Source organism: Harpia harpyja, chromosome 9, assembly GCF_026419915.1.
Source record: "Harpia harpyja isolate bHarHar1 chromosome 9, bHarHar1 primary haplotype, whole genome shotgun sequence".
Lineage (NCBI taxonomy): Eukaryota > Metazoa > Chordata > Aves > Accipitriformes > Accipitridae > Harpia > Harpia harpyja.
Window position 1 is genome coordinate 37,022,153 of NC_068948.1, and position 21,123 is coordinate 37,043,275.

The following is a 21,123-nucleotide window of genomic DNA, read 5'->3' on the forward strand; positions in this document are numbered from 1 at the left end:
TTAAAAGCAAAATGTACCTTCAAAGCAGGCCCCGCCTTTGTGCTGTTAAGGGCTCTGGTGCTGGAAAGCTCTTGTTGGGCTGGCAGCACTTTCCAGTAATGAAGTCTGACGGAATCTAAAGTCTCTGAGGGTGTTAATGAGGAATTTTGCTAGTCCTGTAATGGAAACAATGATCCAAAACTCCCTTAAATGCAAAGAAAGACTGTAACCGGCTTAAATGGGTTTGGGATTAAGCCATGAATTCCGTAGTGATGCTCACTTTATAGGCAGGTTGGGTTGGACATACAGACACTTTTTGATTTATGTTACAGTTCAGTCTCAGTTACAGCTGCGCTTACCCTGAAGCTCCTTATAGGTCCAGTGCAACATAAAGAGACTAAGCATGATGATGACACGTCTGTTTATAAAATTGCGTTAAAACTCCTTGCATTAAAAAGTCATACTGAACACCCTTAACAACCAGATTGTTAAAAGCTGCTTTTACAGGTAGGAGACATTAAAGGTTATATATTCCTGAAACATATTGACTCATCTGAGACATTGGATGTGGCCTTTTGATTTTGTTGCTCTTCCTGCTCTGCTGAGGTTGAATGTGGAGAGAACTAGGAGAGTTTGCCAAGGCAAACAATGAGAAGAGAAGTAGGAACAAAACTCCAAAAAAAGTCTGGTTGGATCGATATTTTGCTGGTGGGAAATAAGCAGAAATGAATCACTGCTGTGTAAAAAAGAAATAAGAGGCCTGGCTGTGTTAGTGAAGTCCTGCTGCAAGTGCTTAGAAGATTCCCTGAGCTACTCTTTGCCCTCCACTGTGTGCACTGTATGCATCTTACTTAAAATGTACCTAACAGGTACTGGGTAGCACCAGAGGTAGCTGACTGTTGGGCAACGCAGTTTGAAGAGGCATCAGTGGTAATCCTGTTGGTAAATAATGTTTCATATGGGGTTTTGCTACTTTTGAAAGTTGTGTTTTCTTTCATTCCTTTAATGTGAAGTACTTTTAGATGAATTACAAGCTCATCGTACACATGGCTGAGTCCAATAGGAAGAAAGGGGTGTGTTTTCCCTTCCCTTTTCCCATCTTTCTGTCCCCTTCCCCAGGCTCTTCTGCTTTTTGCTTCTGTGTAGCACGAGGAGGCCATAACGAAAGGCTGGCCATAAACTAGAAGGTTGCGTTTAAATTCTATTCCTTTTCTTTGTATGGAGGCTCAAGGCTGTTTCACTCTGGTGCTTTAAACTTCTGATTTATTAGTGGGCACAGCCTGGGCTATCCCCTCCAGTGATCATGGTCCCCACTAGGTAAATTGCAGCCTTATGGTACAGTTTTATGAGAGTGTTTGTGTGGTGTTCCCATTAACTGCAGCAAAGCCTTTTGTGTGTGCAGGGCAGTCCAAGAATTCCAGTGATAGCATTGATGCCCCTGATAACTTGCTGTGCTGAAGAGAATCTAAATACATCTCCAGGGAAGGTTGTTTTTCCTCTTTCTCCTATTCTTCATTTTTAGAAATACTCGATTTTGAATTACTTACCACAAGAGTTTGTGAAAGAGCCTCTCACCTACATAAGAAATTACTTTGCATTTTTTTGATGAACCACTTTTTAAGTATTCCTAAATAAGCAGTAGATGATATGGACATGGGATAGATGTGCATAGCATGTGTCATTTTGGGTTATGAGGATACTAAAAGTTCTTAACTTATAAGTAATGGTTGGAAGGAATCTCTTGACTTATTTGGACTGTGTATCACTGTGACAGGTTAACCATCATCTGTTTATTAAAAAATACATTTTTTTTTAAGGCTGCCAGCCATTTTTTAAAGTATTTATAAACTATAAAAAGGAAGTCTTAATTGGAAGTGTTGCCCCATTGGAAATATTCCCATGAACACTAGCAAGAATGTTTCCTAAAATAACATGTTTAGCAAAAGAAAGAAATCTCCATGCTCCATGGCATAAAGCATCCCAAACTGTCACCCACATGACACTGAAATAGTTGCTGTGATGTTCTGAGACACTGTGTTCTAGAACTGGACTGTCTTTCTTTTTTGATAACTCTTAATCACAGCAGAACAGGAATATTGTGCCTTGTACCTACTGAAGTCACTGGGAGTTTCCCTACTAGTTTAAGTGGGAACAGAACGGGTGCCTCTGAGCCCTATAAAACTACTGTCATGCAGCAGTTTGCTGAAGGCTTTTGGGTTTTGGTTTGTAATTTTTCTGAAGTTCTATAGAATTATCTTAGTAAATTAAATTTTGCAGTCAGCCATTTCTGTTTGTGTATGATTATAGTTTTATTAGATCTACAAGCAGTTCCCCTATTTAGGTAATATATTTTACTTAAAGAAAAGAAGAAAAGAAAAGATGCCAATTGATTTACAGGGTGCCTGTGTCACAGGAGCTTACTGGAATATGGCACTCTGGTATGTTGCTTAACTACTGGCCACTGCATCTTGTCAAGATGCTTAAAAATCCAGGTTACCACACAGTGACATTTCACTCAAGTGCAAGAAGGAGAAAGGAAAGGGATGTAGCAGCATTTCCATTGAAGGGAGAAGATAAGATTTCTCATTCTTTGCCCATTTTAAATTGTTGTACTAAGTAATTGACAAGCGAGATTGGAGATTTTGCAAAGCTCTAATGACCATAGCTGCATTCCTCAACCCATTAGATCAGTTTCCAGAGGGCCCTATTGCTGATTTCAGGAATCACGTGGAAAAACTGAGCTCCAGACAAACAGCACAAACTGGAAGCTGAGTAATTATGGAGGTATTCGAATTTATGGCAGAAGACGCCTTTATGTGGCACTTTGATATGCCCGGATGAATCAGCTGGCAGGCAGTAATACTTTATCGGGCTTCTTGTTCCTCCTCCTGAGCTTGCTGCAGTGTGCTTTGGGTTTGCTTTGCCCTCTTTCTCGTACAGCCACACACACTTCCTTTGGCTGAATGTTCGTATAAACTTTTAGCCGAGGAAAAAGAGGAAAAGCTGGTGCTATCTGCGAAGTGGCAACAGACTGAAAGGTTGAATGTACCCCTACTTTAAAACTTTCATCCTGGTTATCCTGGAAACACCCCATACGCTGAAAATTCAGAGCTCCAGCTTCTCAGAAGTGCTGCATTTATCGTGCTTCTGAAAACACAGCCTTGAAGTTGCCTTTGTATTGTTTCTGCAGTCCCAAGGGCTCCCCGGCTGGCAGGCAGAGCGGTGTGCCCAGGGCTCTCCAGCCCCTCTGCCAGCCCAGGCTGCCCGGTGCTCCCCGAAGCGCCGGCGGAGAGCGGCTGGCTGTGCCAACGCCGCAGCCTCTTCCCACTGGCCTTGTGCAGCCCATAGTCCTGGCAGGGCCAGGGGCCCTGGCTTAAGTTACAGTTGGTTATTTTTCTGTCGCTGCTGTATCAGCAACAATATCTCTATCTGCGTTATGTCTGGAGACATGCACAAAGCACCACTAACTTCCATTTTCTCCTCTGAAAAACGAACTCAGTGGCTTAGTCTCATATTACTCAACTTTGTAGCTGGAGTTAATGGACCAGGCCTAATTCCAGACTGGTTCTCAATTCGTTGGATGTGGCTGATGCACAAATCAAATCGTTCTGGCACTCTGACACTTCTTGTGAATGAAAAACGACACTAAACGAAATAGTTGTGTGAATTTCATCCCCATTCATGTAACAGACTGAAAGACAACTCATATTTGGCACGTGTACAGGAATGGGAGAAAAGATTCAAATCAGAGGAAGAAAAATGTAAATGATCTTGAGAGAGGGTTTGGTTTTTTTTTCCACAATGAAAAGGATGGGGGGGGGGGGGGAAGCAATTCAAACCCATGAGCTTAATCCTAGAAAGATCTAGTCAGGAGAGTATAATATCTTAATGGGATGTTAAGGTCTAAGAAATAGAGAGTCTTGTAAGAGGCAGTGTTACATCTCTCTGCTGCTCAAGAAGCATTACAGAAGAGTATTTTTGTCTCAAGATGAGGATTAACTGTAGACCCAACTGGGTGCAGATCTGGGTTGTATCTGAACAGAGCAGTCCTGCTCCTGTCCTTGCCTCCTTTGCCATGGATTCCTTGTCTCATTTATTGACTGTAGTTCTTAAGACAGCAGCTGTAGCTTATTAGTGTGATAGAAAACTTGCTTTTTTTGTTGGGGTTAATTTTCTTTTTTTCAGGTCATTTTAACTCTGTAGCTATATGTTTGCTAGAACTGGAACAAGTGAAGCCGTGGGCATGTATCTCCCCACCTGGAGTTTGGGAAGAGAGAAGTCAGGGGAAGAAAGCCCTCGGGTTCCCCAGGTTCTTAAGGAGGTATTCAGATGATCCACGGCTGTTATCAGAAAATGCCACAGTATTAGGCTGTGCATGAACACAGGCTTTCTACACTGGTCTTTGCAGACTTTAGCTGGATTCCCACTGTGCAAAGCATAACAAAATACAGGAGTCATATTTTAGTCTGAGACATTACAGACTAAATAGGTAGGATAATGAATGTGAAATGAAACACATAGAGACAGGAAAGAACCTGTGAAAAGTCACATGGGGAAAGTGAGTTTGGGAATAAAACCAAGTGTTCTGAATCCAAGTGATTTTTTGATTACACAGAATAAACATTCCCTTATCTCACCTAGTGGGCCTCAATATCTTGGCCTTAAGCAAGCATAAGTTTTTCATAATATTTTCCAATCTGGTTACAACAGTCTTATCGTAGAAGGATTGTGCGCTATATCTTTCTAAAAGTCTTTGTCATTACATGTGGCATTGCAACTGGAATGTTTATTATACTCTGTCATTATTTATACTCCATCGCTTCCATTGACTGCCTGTCCCACCCGCTCCCCAGAGATTAGCAGAGTCAGAGAAAGGATAAATGATGATTAGCAGCTAGTCAAGGGATGTAAGAGCTGAAAGGGTCAATATAAAACAAATGCTGCCACATATAATTCACAAAGAATGTGAGGCATTGCTTTTGAGAGGCAACATTCACATAGCCAGGATTTTAATGAGAATGGAAAATGCTAACATATAAATCCAGTCCTAGAAAAAAATATTAGCAACAAACATACTGAGTGGTAAATATTTTTACCATTAAGCCTGGTACTCTGTTTCTGACGTGAACTATTAAAACTCCTCCTAAAGCTTTCATCAAATCACGTCCTCAAAACACCCTTTAAAACATGGTCCTTTGTTTGGGAAGAAATGTTAGCAAAGGTGACTCTGCAAAAGTATGATGATAAACCAACTGAATATCTTACAAAATCTTGGTGTTTTTCAAAGCGTGCAATGCAGACCTGACCAAACTCTCACTGAATCTGACGAAGGGGCTTCTGACATCTGAAGAAGCTGGTGTTTTTCTTCAGGAGTACAATTTTACTCATATTAGCATATCTGTGTCATAAACCAGAGTCCCATTAAGTTACCTGCTGTGCACACACAAAACAAAAGGATTTTTGTGCCTGTCCCTTGAAGACCTTGCTCCTTGGGTGCTCACTTAGCTCTTGCTGCTTTGCTGTCACCTCTATTCCCCCTCATCAAGACTTGCTAAAGCCCTTGCTTATGCAGGTTTGTACATGGGAGACAGGACTGTGCTTCAGCTGGAGCCCTGGGTAAAGCCTCACCGGCTTAACTGGGCTCCCAAAGGAGGCTCAGGGAATCTTCCCCATAACTAGCAGCCCTGGCCCCTTGCCATATTCCTATTCCCATGGTGCCTTCTGTCTTTATCCTGCTTCATGGGCCTGTTTTGGCCATATCAGACCTCTTGCATGCCCAGACTCCCAAAGTTACCCATTCCCAGAAGCTAATTTTGCCCTTGGAGGTGAAGTGCAGGGCACTGAAGTCTTTATAAAGAAGATAAATGCATTATTCCCAGTTATTCCATAGACAGTCTATTATTCCTGTTATTATCACGCAGAGTACATGAAATCTTAATGTTTCACTGCTCCAGGCTGTCAAAGTCCTTGTGCTCTTCAAAAATAAGGATACAGACTTTGTTTGGTCTTTGTGCAGGAAAATTAGGACATCTTTGTGCTTTTTCTTTTTGTCTACTTAGAAAAGGTAATACATATTGATTCTTCGCTTGGAAATCTGTCTTGGGCCAACTACTATATGCTCCTTGTGTGAAAAATTGCCTAAATAGTCTCTAAAACCTCTTTCATAATAAACACAAGTGAATATTGACCGATCCTTCTTATAATTATGAGTTTCAGTCTTGTAGGAAACAGAGATGTTTGCTAATTCAGACTTCATTTGTGTTTTGGCAAAGTAGTATGTAAAACTGAAACCAAAAAGTGTCAGTGAAGCTTGCCATTGCTTTTGGGTTTTGTAGCTTTGTGTTGTTTTTTAATTCAGTGCAACTTCTTGCCGTTGCTGTTGCTTGTTATTTGTAGGTACCAAACCTCTGTTTTGCAGGGCTTCAGTTTCAGCTGAGCTTTGTGAAATCTAGTTATCAAAAAGCCAGGCATGTCTTGTTTGGGATATGGGTGACTGTACTGTGGAAATTGGAGCAAACACTCTCAAACACAGACTGCCTTTCTGTCCCGCTGCCCTCCATGAGCTGTGCGGCACAACGGGCAAAGTGCCCAACTCCTATCCAGCTAGTGCTGAGTTGTCCCAATTTCTTGTTTCTGATTTAAATTCTCCGTGCCCCAATAGCATGGGGACTGCGAATCACAACTGCAGTTTAAATGCTAAATCTGAATGTCTTGAATGGTTCTCATCTGATGCAAATGTTTCTCTTCTTAAAAAAAAAAAAAAAAAAGCCATCAGGAGGAAAAGTCCAAGCACTGTTTTGGAAACTAAGAATTGTGGAAATATTACCTAATAGGAAAAGTATTCTTAAAGCTGATTCTACTCTGTGCATCCCTTTAAGGGATTATGCTTTATGCCTGCCTTCTGGTCCCTGTCACAGCTCTTGTCATTACCTAGACATTGTTTCCTGTTACAGAGCTCTGCATTGGGCCTGGATAGTTGTATGGCAAAGGAATATATTTCTGCCTATGTCAAAATACTACAGGTGAATGCTGGGAAAAAAAAAGATTTGTTTACCTCTTTCATTAGGGTTCTGTTGGATTAGAAAGCGTGTCCATTTTTAAATAGCCTTTTCAATATCAGTCAGACCAGTTGTTTTCCTTTAGTAGTACTTTCGCATGAGTTAAGAAAAATAGAGGAGATTAAGAAAGGGTGTATAGAAGGAACATCTGCTTCTCGTTTTAGAAAAGCAAAACATTTTTAATATAATAATGCAGAGTAGCAGAAAAAGGCATAGCAAAAGGAAACAAAAAACCTTAAAAAAAGACACTGTCATCTATTTCATTATGCAGTTTTGGAAAGTTACCGTGAACTTGTATCAGCATGACCACAAACACTACTTTATTATGCTGATTGTAAGGAGGGTGGGCAAAAGCTGAAATGATATTTCATTCATCTATCCAGAAAGGCCTGTAAGCTTCTAGCAGCGTATGTGACTGGAATTTTGCAAGGCTGGTGGATGGTTTGCACATGCACCTTTATAAGTATTTGACTTTATTTGCATTAAAAATAGTGTTTTCAAGGAGCCTAGGAGTGCAGAGGCAGCATAAAGCAACACAGTCTTGGACCAGAGGAATGAACATGACAACCAGTTGCATTAATAGCCAGCCTTGGCAAGTAGTAGCTCACAAAATTAATTCCTGGAAGAGCCAGGCCAAATGCCCAGGTTTGGGGTAGTTTTGTATTTTTACGTTTGCTTCATCCATGCTCAAAGATTCCTTTCAACCTGGCCCATCTAGCTCAGATGTGTTAAAACAGATCAGAGCATAAAAGGCATAAACAAGATCTTGGTTAGGGGAGAATGGCCCCATGGGATTTGGTGTTTATGGCCTCTCAGGAATCTCCACTTCAGGCAGGTCTACCAATGAAAACAATGATAGATTTCCTTTTATTTCTTTATTTGTCAGTCTGACAAACTCTTCTTGAGCCCTGGAAATCAAGCTGCGTTTCTTCTGTTCAGTGTGAAGTTCTGGTAGCTCTGAGTGTGTGCTGGCTGCGAGGGGAGATGGCAAAAGTAGAAAAACTGCTCTGCAGGGCTTTGCATTACACGAAAATAAAATAAGGTCTTTTAAGCAATGAGCAATGAGTAACTGCTTCAACAAAGGCACCTTGAGTGAAATAACTTGCATTTTAAATTACCTGATTTAAATTAGATCTCTTTGGAGCCAGACTGCATTCATTATTTTTGGAGAGGTAGTATCTAGTTGGAGGTTACGCCCTGAGTCAACTGGAGGCAATGTGGACTGTCCCAACAAGTTTGATGACCCTGGCTCCGCGTGAAGAATTCTATCAATAACACGCAGGAAAGAAACTAGCTCTCACTTGCGCTCTCATTTGAGTTGACTTACTAACACTCAAACGGGAAAACACGTCCCAGGTGTTTCAGTATCAGTGACTTAACTTTGCACTCCTTAATCCATCCTTAGATGTCTAAATCACGTGCAGGTTTAGAGGGCTGTGTATGTATAATTTTTTTTTCTTACATATGGATATAACTGTTTAAATGTAAGGACATATTAAAAACATCTGACTGCTATATTGCTATTTACTTAAATGAGACTATTTCTAGAAAGAGAGTATTAATATTTTCACTTTGTCATTCTTTGGAATGAAACTGTGCTTTAAGGGACATGAGAAATCATTTTCTCACTTAAGCATTAAGGCAGCTTTTCATACAGATCATCAGTTCAGTCCTGTGTTTATTGGTGCTCACATGAGGAAAGGCTGCCATGCTGAGCCCCGTTTCTCACTGACTGGCATTTAAAATTTTTAAACATCAAATATTTACTGATGTAACTTGGTTGCTGCCCAAATTGAATTTCAAAGGTCCTTATCCTGCAGTTTCTATTTGTGTGTGCCTTCCACTGAAGTCAGCTCCATGCATCTCTAATGAAAATGAACCTTCTTTCTGTGGCTATTTTTCAACCTTTCTGTGCTTTCCATTTATTACCATGATTTACAACAATATTGCGAGTATTATTAATCTAGATTACAGTCAATGGGAGTTTGGCATGGTTTTACACTGCAGTACTGCATCTTAAATAGTTTTGGCTTCCAAGCTGAAAGAATTTGGCATGCAACTACTTGTCACCGCCCAGTGTTTACAAATACGTACAAAACACTCATCATGCCCATATATACCCAGGCCAAAGAGAAAGAAAAATGGAATAAATATATTGTTACATATTTGAGATCTTTGAAATTGAGGAATGTATGAAAGCATAGTCCATAGAGGATACGTGGCTTAGTACTGGCTGAGCAAGGTACTTTGTATTCAGCAATTCCTGAGTCCAGGCCTCAGCGCTGACCCACTGATGCTGTGCTGTGTTAACTGCCTGAGGGAACTATGTGAATGTAACTTCTATGTTAGGGTGGGAATTCTTTTGCTGTAAAATTAAAGAAAAGTCACTTGGGAGCTGTGCATGTGTGTTAAGGGAGATTATAATTTTAACTCAAAGGTTGCAGTCAGTTTCCATTGCCAAAATTGCAGCTTTCCTCCAGCAGTTTCATAAACCCCTGACTTTTATGCTATTTAGAACCCAAAGCCAGAAAGAAGAGCTATTACTGTTTTAACACTATCATGACATTGCACTTAGAGTACATTTAACAATCACTGCCCCAGCTTTTCTAGGTGCCATGAAGCCTACCTATGCTATAAGCAGGTAACTTGAAGTGGATCAAAGAGACAAGCTGAAGAAAGATGAGCACCAACTAATAGTTTCAGTTTCTGTAGATCATAAGCAACTGTTTTACAGCTGCATAGTGCCTGACAGCCCACACTGAGATCTGCAAGTGGTCAGATGCTGTCTTGGCAGCTGTTGGATGAAGCCTCTTGTTCAGTGCCATAAGAAAGATGGGATCCTGTTAAGAGGATGGCATTTTTATTTAAAGGGCTGCAGACTTGCTAGTCTAAGAAAAATAGCAAGATCTTCTGATGCTGTACACATTCAGAAGTAATCAAATTTTTTTGCTATGCACAATAATTAAAAAAAGAAAAAAGTACCAGGACAATTTCCTCATCTATTCCCTCCTCCTTTTCTTTCTCTCTTTAGAAAAATGCTGTGTAGTAGAGCAGCCAAGATATTTTTCAGTCTGTTGCTCACAGTTTTTTTCATTACTTTTTTTGTTCTCACACTGCTTGCCCAATACAGCAGCTGTTAAATGGAGAACTCTGAGAACTGGGGAAGGCTATTGGTGTAGCATTTGATTAACAATATTTTTGCAGGAAATTTATATGTCAACTATTTTTAACCTTGGGCAAAGGAAGGATCAAATCCAATCCATATTCAATTCCATATGGCAACCTTTTCTAATTTCGGATGCCTTTATAGCCTCTGATATTTCACTGTTTTTTTCCTTTATATTGTTGTCTGTCAGAGTCTTCCACCCTTTGTGATATCATGGGATTTTTTTTTTTTTTAACTGTATGATTGAGCCATTAAGAAATACATTCAGTGAGCTTTCATGTTGACCCTGGGAGCCTAACGTGTTTTGCTTGTTGCTTCAGTAAGCGTGTGTTGGCATAGCTCTGTTGACAACAATGAAACAACTAATGGTCTGGCTTTTATGCATAACACACTATAATTCCCTATTCATAGGCTAAATTAATTTTTGTACAATTTGTAACATTTTTTTCATTACATATGCTAGTTCCATCTTAGGGTGAATCAGTCAAACAGACTCTAAATTAAAATACTTTGGTGATCTAAGCCCAAGGTCTGTTGCAATGCAGTTTTCTCACAGCTTGGAAGAAAACAGCCAATATAGCCACTATAGAAATGCGTGTTTATTCTTTCTTTCTCTTTCTTTCTGTCTGTCTTTTTCCAGGGAATTGAGTAGATGAATGTAACCTTAAAGTTTTAATTTTCTAGGTAATTAGGAGAAGTAGATCATATAAGGTGGAAAGTCAATGAACCATGTGGCCCTGAATAAGTCACACTAACAGTCAGGATGTCAATGTGAAGACAGGAAATCCTTAAATTAGAAGCATCATTTTAGTCTCTAATTCAATCCATAAACCAGAATCAAAGGTGCTTTTGATTCATACACCTGTGAGAATATTTCAGTGGGGCTGTGAACTGCACAAAAGACACAAGCATACTGATAAGAGGCTTGTTTGTCTTAGTGCCTTTTCTCACCACCTTTGAAATAATCCATGTTATTCTTGAAGGTTAAGAAGACAAGGCTTCAAAACCTCTGAATTAGACAAAATGCTGTATTTTGTAAACAGAGACAAGTGAACTCCAAATTTAACTCAATAAGGTAAATTGTCAACTGCTTTGGACGAGAGGAAGTCCAACACCCAACACGTTGGGCTTGGAGCTACTGAGTTGAGATCAATGGCACAGCTGACCCACAGATTTGTCCTTCTTCACATTGGAGAAAAATACATGTTGAATTAGAAGGTGCGCACCCTCCTCCCTTGGTGGCCACCATTATGTAGCTAAATACTTGCTTTTTAAATTCGGGGGAGGAGAGGAGAAACAAGCTAATCTCACAAAGGTTCACCCCACCCTCTGCTTGGCTTCTCTTCCTTGGCAAGCCTTCCCAGCAGCAGCTGGCTGACTGTTTTCCTTCTGCAATTTTGTTCACGACATTTCCTGCAACTAGGTTTTCCTGAAGGTTTCCAGCAGTCCTTTCAGCCCCCCACCCCCCTTTTTTGGCCTCTTCACCCACTAACCTTGGCCTTGTCCCTAGTTCCCAGCAGTGTAAGTACCGTATCCCCATCACACATCCGTGCATATCCTCTGTATGCTCTCAACACATACAATGAGTTTCTGTGGTTTGCTTGTAAGTCTGACTAATTTACCGAGAGTCAGTGGTTAGTGTAAGGGATGCTGAACAGCCATGATATAAATAGAGACAGTCCTTCCTCGAGATCCCTGCTCCATCAGATTGACATAGAGTTTGCACTGTTCCTCAGTGACAAGAGGTTGCTTTCCTCTTTTAAGGTAATTCTGTTTGGAAGAAGCTGCATGTACTCCTCTCCACGCAGAAGGACTGATATAAAGAACCTAGATTAGGGAGAACTGAAGCACACATCCTGGATTACTTAGTGTGCTGGTACTTTCCTTCTACACACTACTGAAAGCTGCATAAACTGTCCTTTCACAGGCTTTTATAAACACTCAAGTGACTCAATCTTTTAGTGTAAAAGCCTACTTGTATATTAAGCTTTCTGTTATCAATGTCATTAAATCAATATCCTCAGTGCTACGGGATCCAAGTCACATCTAAGCTGTCACACACAGTTTAACTTAAGAAGTGCAGTACTGAGGTACAGTCAGTTCATTTTTCATAGACAGTGCTTTGAAGTAGAGCTGTTGAAGATCACAGAGGGTTTATTCCTTGTTGTAGCCAGTTTCTTATATGTTGGGGGCTTTCTATTCTAATGACGGTTTTGTTGCAGAACTTCAATGAGGTCTGAGAGGATGAGTATTTTATGCAGTTATAAATGGCACTAAAAAGCCTTGTGAGGTCTATGTCGTGTCTGTTAAAACATGGGACATATTCTTTAAGAGAAGTAAATAGGCAAATTGGCATGGACCCTTCTTGTATATGTATTATTTATCTATTCTTTTTCCATGTGGGTACGCACACAATTCTGAACAGCTCACAGACTATAGCCTCACTTGGTGTAGTGTTTTGTCTAATGAGTGACATCTGCGTTTAGAGTTAAAGGTGCAGAAAACCAATAATTTGTCTCTTGCCATAGATGCTTAATTGAGGGTAAAACATACATTTTGAAGTACTATGTCTTCTTCCAACCTGACCATGCAGTGCCCTTTCCATTTAGAGCATTAAGAATCAAGGTTTATCTAGAGATACCTTACAAATCAGAAATGACAGTTATTGTACAATCTTATCTGTTATAACAGCAGATCTCTCTCTCTCTCTCTCTCTTTCTCTCTCTCTTTTTTTTCTAAGCCACAGTTTGTCTGTCATAGAAGTGAAGTAATTTGTAATACAAACTGACTATAGATTCTTCCAATTGCTTACTTCAGGAAAGCTATAGACATGATGGACATAACATCATACAGCATAATGGGCAAACATTATGCTACATGCCCTTGCTGCTGGTAAAACAGAATGAACTCCGCCAACAAAACTCTAAATTAACTGAAGTTGTGGAAGGCAGTTTTCTAGCCATGGGTTATGGATCATTAGTCTTCAGCAGTTTCTGAGCTAGTGCTCTTCAAGAATACTCTGAGCAGCAAGAGATGGCATTAAGGGAAGGAATCAGTTTCAGAAAGACACGCTGTATTTCACAGGTGGTTTGTGATTTGGAAGGTGTGCAGGACCCCTGCCATTGTTAAAGGTGAGGCTCGTGGTGGGGCACTTTCTGAAAGGAACGGGAAGTTTGGAATTGGTGGATCTATCAGGGAACATACCGGTTTGATCCCGAAGCCTTGCATGGGGCCTTCACAGGGCAGCCAGCGATGGGGAAGGGCTTTCACAGGTGAGGAAGGTCTCCTCTGTATTAATTAATGTCATATTCTTGGGTTTACTACATCTCTCTCACCACAGCTGGAAAGAAAGTGGCATGAGCAGATTGGGGATTATATCAGTGAGAGATTTCCTGGTGATAAGGGATGTGAATCTTGTCCCATTATCACTTCCCAGTGTGGCACCCTTGTGAGAGTGTGAGGTTTTACTGTTTGCTTTGCTCCCCTCGTGGAAAAAGCCTACAGGATGTCACCAGAGTCAAAGGGGAAAATAGAGACCCTCGGCAGATAAGTGGCAGTCTTTTCTCTTCACAAAGCTCTGCTTCTCTGAATACCTAATTTGCAATCTCAGCTGTTTCTATGGTGAAGGCTTAGAGAAAACAGAGTGAGCCAAGGAACTAGAAATTTTGTCTGGAGATGTTGCTCAAGCAGATAAGAAAATTCCATTTATGTTATCCAGAGATGTGAGTTTAGAAGTAGTAAATGGCCTTATCTACAGCATAGCTACTTGAAGCATGTGGAAATCCAGTATGAATGTGTGAATGTCCTGGGTTAGGCAGAAATGCTTTGTTATCGCTAGTAAGGAGGGATCTGTGCTACCTTGTGCCTGACACTTGTTGGACTTGTGGGAGAGGACAAGGAAAATTGCATCAGGTACTTCTTGTACTTGGTTGAGTTTCAGCATGATGAGGTGGTTGGGTTTTTTTTTCTTCTTTCTCTAAAACAAGGAAAGGAATGCTTGCTTATCTTTCAGCTTGACAGCAGAATTGTGTTGCAATAATCCTAGGGCTGTTAATTCACCAGTGATTTGTTTATGTTCAAGATTCCTGTAATTAAAAAATTGCCTTTAGGTGGGGTCTAACACGATTTGGACTTTGGGGATTTACGTATTAGGTTTGAACAGATCCTGGAAATCCTCTGGTTTGCATATTTTGTCTATAACAAACTATTACTTCACTCCAATATAATTTTAATTATTTTGTCATGAAACTGGTGTAACAGAGTAGAGAATAGGGTCTCCAAGCTTCCTGAATGGAGGAGATTGAGTTAGTGGCTACATCTGTTTATGGAAGGTAGAAATTATGTCATTATAATGCTAAGGTATGTTAAAATAAAATCTTGAATTATGGCACTGCTCTTTCAGTTTGATTGTATGTTTTAAAATAATCACTATTGTGGAAAGAAAATGTCTGTGAGTTGGTCATTGTAATGCACATATTTCAGTGTTACTAATCCTAAAAATGTGAGATTCTTATTACCCAATGAGAACAAAAGCCAATGAAACCAAATATATGCTGAAGAATAATGCCCCAATCCTGCAAAAATGAACACATATATGTTTTCTTATATACAATAAATAATCCTGGTTTGCTATTTACTTAAATGGGATACAGATTTCTTACTCAGTGACATGAGTTTAATCCCAGTATTTAAAATTAAGACTGAATACCAGCCTTTGCATGTTTGGAGGTTGTGTTAAAGCCATGAAGACTGACAAAATTTGCTTTCAGTTATGGTGTGTTAATCTAGAATAAGTCTAGTGAAGTTATTATAACAATGAAAATTTAAAGTGGTTGAATAGTGGAATTTAGTCCTTTTTAAACATTCCTTCAGGGTTTATATTTTCTTTCTTGCAGACTCCCAGACAATACAGCCAAGCACTAAATAAGAGTAACAGAGTTCATCTTTACTGTGCATTTCTGGACTATAGGTATGTTACATAATTTCAAATTCTTTAATATGGTTTAATTAAATTACATATAGTTTGTGATGCTATATATTCTTGTTCTCTTCCATTCATGGAAGTAGTTAAAGAAATGGAGCCACTGGTTTACAAAAAACACAGTCTCATAGTGCCTTCTTACCATAAATAGGAGACTTGTTATTCTCAGACCCCGTGTTAGGTAGGTAATTGAGAGACTGAAAAAATTTTGGAATCAAAACAGCAAACTGATAAAAATTGTGCTTATCTTGGTTCATGAGTATGTCCACTTGGGCAGATGCTTGGATGTTTTAAGATGGCAAACCTCCAGCAGAGCCATTGTTTTCACTGGATCTGTGCCTATGTCACAACACCATGTGTGATCAGTATTTCAGAGCTGTGAATTTTGGCCAATGCATGCAACAGGGAAATATTATGCCCCTGAACGAAAATTAGAATAAAAGGGGCATAAATATCACCTTAAATTTCACTCAGAAAATAGGAACTATGGAAAAGCAGTAGCTTTTTTTTTTTTTTAGCTCTGAATATATTTAATCTGGTTTTGATTTCCAAATATGCTGCTCTTACTGAATCAATTCAGAAAGAATACAGATAGTGAATTTTGAATTTCATGGGTGTTAACAGTTTTTGAGCCATAATGGTATAAGCTTAATTGATGTAGCAGTGGCCCGCTATGTTGTGATCCTTCCTATCCGGCATGCACATGGGAAGGTCACTGTAATTGTTTTATTGAAGTTTTGTTTCAAGTATGTTGAACTGTCCCAGCTGTTGGCAGTTACTCGTTGTTATGGTTACTCACAAATTACGATAAATTAGGAACAGGTTTTACCGAAGCGAATTAATATGGTTGGGCCATCGTTCCTATACTGTTTTCCACTGGGGCTTGGGCCCTTGAGGCTTTGCCTTGGGATAGAAACTGAAATATGAAATCTGTCCTTCCAAATGAATTTTATTTGTGTCAAGATGGTCTTATTCCCTAGTGCATGGTTGTTAAAGAATAAGCAGTTGGTTTCTGACCTACAACAGACTCTCTCTGAGAACTCAAAGAGGTCTCAAAGGACAGAGGAATGGTAATACCTATCTTTAAAATAAGCACCAAGAAAAATACAGATCACTCAGTGTAGCTTCAGGACCCAGAATAATATCAAAAGTAATAAGTGGTTAAGAAGCAGGTAGTTTGGGTGGGTGACCCACGGTACCCGAGCCCCCTCGGATGTGTGGCTGTGGCTTCTGTGTCCCCACTCTGCTGCAGGGCTGTGAGAGCACACGGATTTCTGGGTTTTCCTGGCTCCAGGAAGAAGCAAACCCATGCGGATCACTTTCCTGTGCAGCCCTGGGACCAGGACACACCGTATCCTCAATGGAGCAGGAGCTGCTCTGGCTACCCCTGAGGATGAAGTGACAAAACCCAATTGACGTGGATGGGTCACTAGAAATCACTTTGACAGGATGAGTGGGACAGTGGATAAGGGAGAGGCATCAGATATGATACACAGACTTTTTTGACTTTTGCGAGATTATTGACTTGTCTGATATTATCGTTCTCAGAATACAGAAATTTGGGTCTAGGTGAAATGCCATAAATGGGTTGCACAATATAAAGAAAAAATGTAGTTATCGTTCATTGGTTATAAAACTGGGAAGAAATCTCTGGAGACATTCATGCAGGGGTCTGATCTGGGCCCTGTTCCAGTCAATATTTTCCTTAACTATTTTCATGATGGAATTGAGAAGACACTAGCAGTGTTTGTGGATGCTTGAGCCTGAGATGGCTTTCAGACCTTTTTATCACCTGTATAGTATAATGCATGTCAAATTAACCTGGTAAGATGCATTTTGACAGAGATTATGTTCCATTTTTGTGTGCTTTGCAGCAATGGAACTGGTGTTTGGTCTAATGAAGGTTGTGTGCGTGAGAGTGGGGACCTCAACTACTCAGTGTGTCTTTGTAACCACCTCACTAACTTCGCCATTCTGATGCAAGTGGTGCCTCTGAAGGTAAGATTAAGCAAAGGAGTAAATCTGTCTGTTAAAAATGAAGCATAAATACATCAGTTGCATCCTCACACCACATCAGCAAGTGATTGAAACTGGGCTCATTTTTGCCCAGCTCAGATTTATTCCGCATCTTGCTTTCTGGGATGATGTTTCAATACTTCTTGACTATATTTATGTTTTAAAACTTTTGGGAACCGAAATGGAGCGTGAAATGATACACATCTGTGGTAGGTGGGAATTCTCTTTACTTTATGCTCACCCTTTTGGCATGATTTCTTAAAGTACTAGGCAGGAAAAGCAGTAGAGGACACTGTACAGCTGACCCTGGCTTTTATGATTCGTTTTCAAGACAGAGACAGCTGAGATGTGGCTGTTTAAGGGTTTTGGTAACTAGATTTGTGAAATACGGACAGCTGAGCTTGAAGCCCATGTGAAGCAAGCTCTGCTGCCAGCTGGCCCCTACCATTGTCTCTGCCAGCTTTCCAAGTATCTCCTCACTGCTGTTTCTTCACCTTGTTGCCAAGCAGGGGCTTGTGTGGAAAGAGCATGAGAAACAAAATGATGCTTTAGTGTTGAGTGAGAGTGAACCCCTTATGTATAGTTTTCTCTATGCTCAGTTCCTTTGACCAAAGAGTTATCAAGCAAGCCTCTTTTCAGCTGGAATACGACACTTTCCGTGTTTATCCAGGACCTTATGCTTCTTATGCATACTCGTCCCTGGTTTCAGATGAAGTTTTGATAGCAAACGCATTGCTCTCCTCACTAGACGTTTTCTTCTCTTCATGATACCTTACAATGCCTTGAGATTTCCTCAGAGCTGGAGCAGAGTGTCTGCTCCTTGCAGGTGAAGTGCTGGTTTGTCCTGTTGAAGGAATCCCTCTCCAAAACTCAGCACCAGGCAAGGTCAACCCCATCCTGGATCTTAGCAGACAAACAGACAGCAATGCCATGAGCGTAAGAAATACGTCTTTACCGCTTTAGTTGGGTGTGCTACCATCAGGGAGGATCCAATGGAGGTGGTGATGAAACCCTGCTCAGACAACCCTTGGTTAATAAATAATGAATGTATAATAGAAATAATTTACAAACCGTACATTTAAAGAAACGTTGACTAATTGTCTGTCAAATTTATACTCTCTGGTACATTCTCAGCTTTCTACAGACATCATCCTAATAATATAAATTGACAGACTGAAGAAGACCTTCAGTAGGAGTCCTACTGTCACATTTATCACTGTGTGCTGCTAACAAGCGTTGTGTCCTCTGTGGTACAGCTAGAGGGGTTTTGTCAGCGCTGTTGACATGGATGCATTGACTACATGGCCATGTCTCAGCATCCTGTTAATTGGTTTGAATGACAGGTTTGCTCTTCTTTTAGGCAGTAGCTTTGCAGAGCAGCTGCTGCTGCAGGATGGGCTGCGTGTGCTCGTGAAGGCGGCACAGAGGTTCCTGCAGCTAGCTACAAAAATCAGCTTATAGTGTAAGGGAACTCTAATCAGGGTTATACCACTGAGCAGCACCAAAGTCTTTTCAAGGAATGAATCATCCCAGACTGCTCTTAGTAGTTACTGATTCAGTAATACTGTTAGCACAGCTACTCACCTGGTAATCCTGGTTAGATGGTGTAATGCCATCAAAGTCAGGGTCACAGTTTAGAACAAGATGGTCTGCTATCCAAAGAGCTTAATTAACACCCGCAGCCCTTTGTATTACTCTAACCACTTGAAGATGGGGGGTAGCTTGTTCAGGTCACCCAGTTTTTATCTAACTGCTATTATCTTTATTAATTGTAAAGCACCTAATGACCCAGCTGGTTTCCAAGTATCATTTTTCTAGGAACTCTTCCTACTGATAATAAAATACAGCTTTGCCTGAAGAACTTCCCATCTTGTGAGACAAAAGTAGCATGGGAGAAATGTGCTATTATTAACCCTGTTTTAAAGAGCAGTATACGGGGATTTAGCCAGGATTAAACAGGGCATCCACCAATTAAATGCCATTTAAAGATTAGTCAGTTCTCCACTGGGGAATAGTTCTGAAAGGTCTAACTTCCAAATAAACAGATTTGAGATTGTCATGATTAATGGGATGCTGCAATAAGTTTTAATATTATGCAATATTAGTAATCGGAGATCAAAGATATTTCATATCAAAGTCTTTGGAATCAAGCTTTCCTAAAGAGATCTGAAATGCATAACTAGGAAAGGCTGGACAGGAATGGACTGTCCAGTTCCTCACAGTCATTTAATGGTTCTATATCAATATTTTCTACCTTCTTAACTTTTTGGTCTAATGCATTTGCATCTGCCAAAGTTTGTGCAGAATGTTTTTGCATTGCTTTTTTTTCCCTTCATGATAATTTAGAAAACAAAATGAAAGTGCTGCTGAGATGTTATGTGGATGTGCGAGACACACAGATAGTCACTTTGATGCATAAAAATCTTCCATATGTGACATAGTACTGTAGAAGTCTGTATAAAATAGTTTGGTATTTTTGAAAGGAAGCTTAATTCCCATCATCTTCTGTTGTATTTTGGCCCCTTCCACCTAACATCCCACTTCTGAACAGCAAAAAGAGGGAATTTATAAATTTTTGGCAGGAAAAGTGAAACGCTGAAGGGTGAGAGGAGTATTTCCAGTATAGAGTCCATATGTTCCTAGTGCAAATCCATGACAATTCAAAACGCTTGCTGCAGATTTCAGTGGAAGATTGTGCAGGCTAGGGAGAAAATATGCATTCATTTCTAACCTCTTAAAGTTCACCTAAAACCAATTTTTGCATGCACCTCAATAGGCAGAATTTATAAATGCATTGTAGTACGGAGAAATTTGGGTTCACTGGTCTGAGGAGCATTGAACCTGAACCGTGCCTCAACACGACTGCTTTGCACTGCCCTCCCATCACCTGCACAAGCTTGATGTTACAGCGAGGTGGCAATGAGAGTGGGCCCATGTGGAGTCTCAGGTAATGTTGCCGCTAACAAGCCAATGAAGGATGCCATCCCGTCAATGTGCTTTAATTCCAGTTCCTCTGGTCTGGCGATTATGTAGTCCCTCTCTCAGAGTTTATCAGAAGATCTCATCCAAATCTTTGATCAAGACATACCCTTTAAATTGACTGTTTAGGATTATCTTGTGGTACTAATTTTTTTAACCAGTGAAAAAAATCGGTATCTTCATTGTGTAATTGGCATGAAGTTAAGATTCGAGCAAAGACAAGCCGCCCGGCTTTTGAGCTATACAAGCAGACTATGCTCCATTACAAATTCCTAAAACATTTGCTAAGTATTTGCTTCACATGTCTAAGCAATAGAGCCTACTGAATCAACTAGACAACTGGAAACTTCTCCCAGGCGTCCTTGGAACCCTGTTAAGTAAATGTTAAAATGCTGTGGATTTTAAACACATATATATGTTTATTCACCATGTTCTGAAATTCATGAGCCAAGGTTCAAAGGGCCCATATAAATCACCCATTGGAATACTAGATTGTCAGTGCTCTAAGAAATTGTTGCAATGATGTTATATTTGATCTTGAACTTTTTTTTTTTTTTTTCATAAATGGCAAGAGAAAAGAAAAAGAGAGGGTGGGAGTATACAATTGCCTACATTTGAACAGTTCTATTTATATAGCTATTATATATCTGTGGCCATATAAATAGAACTGGATGAATTTTTTCCATGTGAACACGATTTTTGACAGAACATTTATTTTTTGTCTAGATTCTGTTTCTTACAAAAAGGGGTCTGCTTTTCATGAAAAATATAGATAAATTATTGGAAATGGATTGCCTAAAAACTGGAGAGGTTTTCATCAAAAGCTGTATTTTGGTACAAAAAACGTGACTTCATTCTTCATGGGAATTCTACTTTAGGTGCTTTGTACTTCCATTCTCCTATGGAAAGTATCATTTCCCTTTCTCTCCATCGTACAGATAAGT

The 21,123-nt window shown here is 40.0% G+C and overlaps 1 protein-coding gene across 2 annotated transcripts in view; it reads left to right on the forward strand.

The window, feature by feature from the left end:
* ADGRD1 (adhesion G protein-coupled receptor D1) overlaps nucleotides 1–21,123 on the forward strand; it is a 159,035-nt gene that overhangs the window by 69,234 nt on the left and 68,678 nt on the right. For both annotated transcript variants that reach the window (XM_052797694.1, XM_052797693.1), the window contains 2 exons: nucleotides 15,099–15,172; nucleotides 17,059–17,182. In XM_052797694.1, the coding sequence (XP_052653654.1) occupies nucleotides 15,099–15,172; nucleotides 17,059–17,182 (198 nt within the window). The remainder of the gene's footprint in view (nucleotides 1–15,098; nucleotides 15,173–17,058; nucleotides 17,183–21,123) is intronic.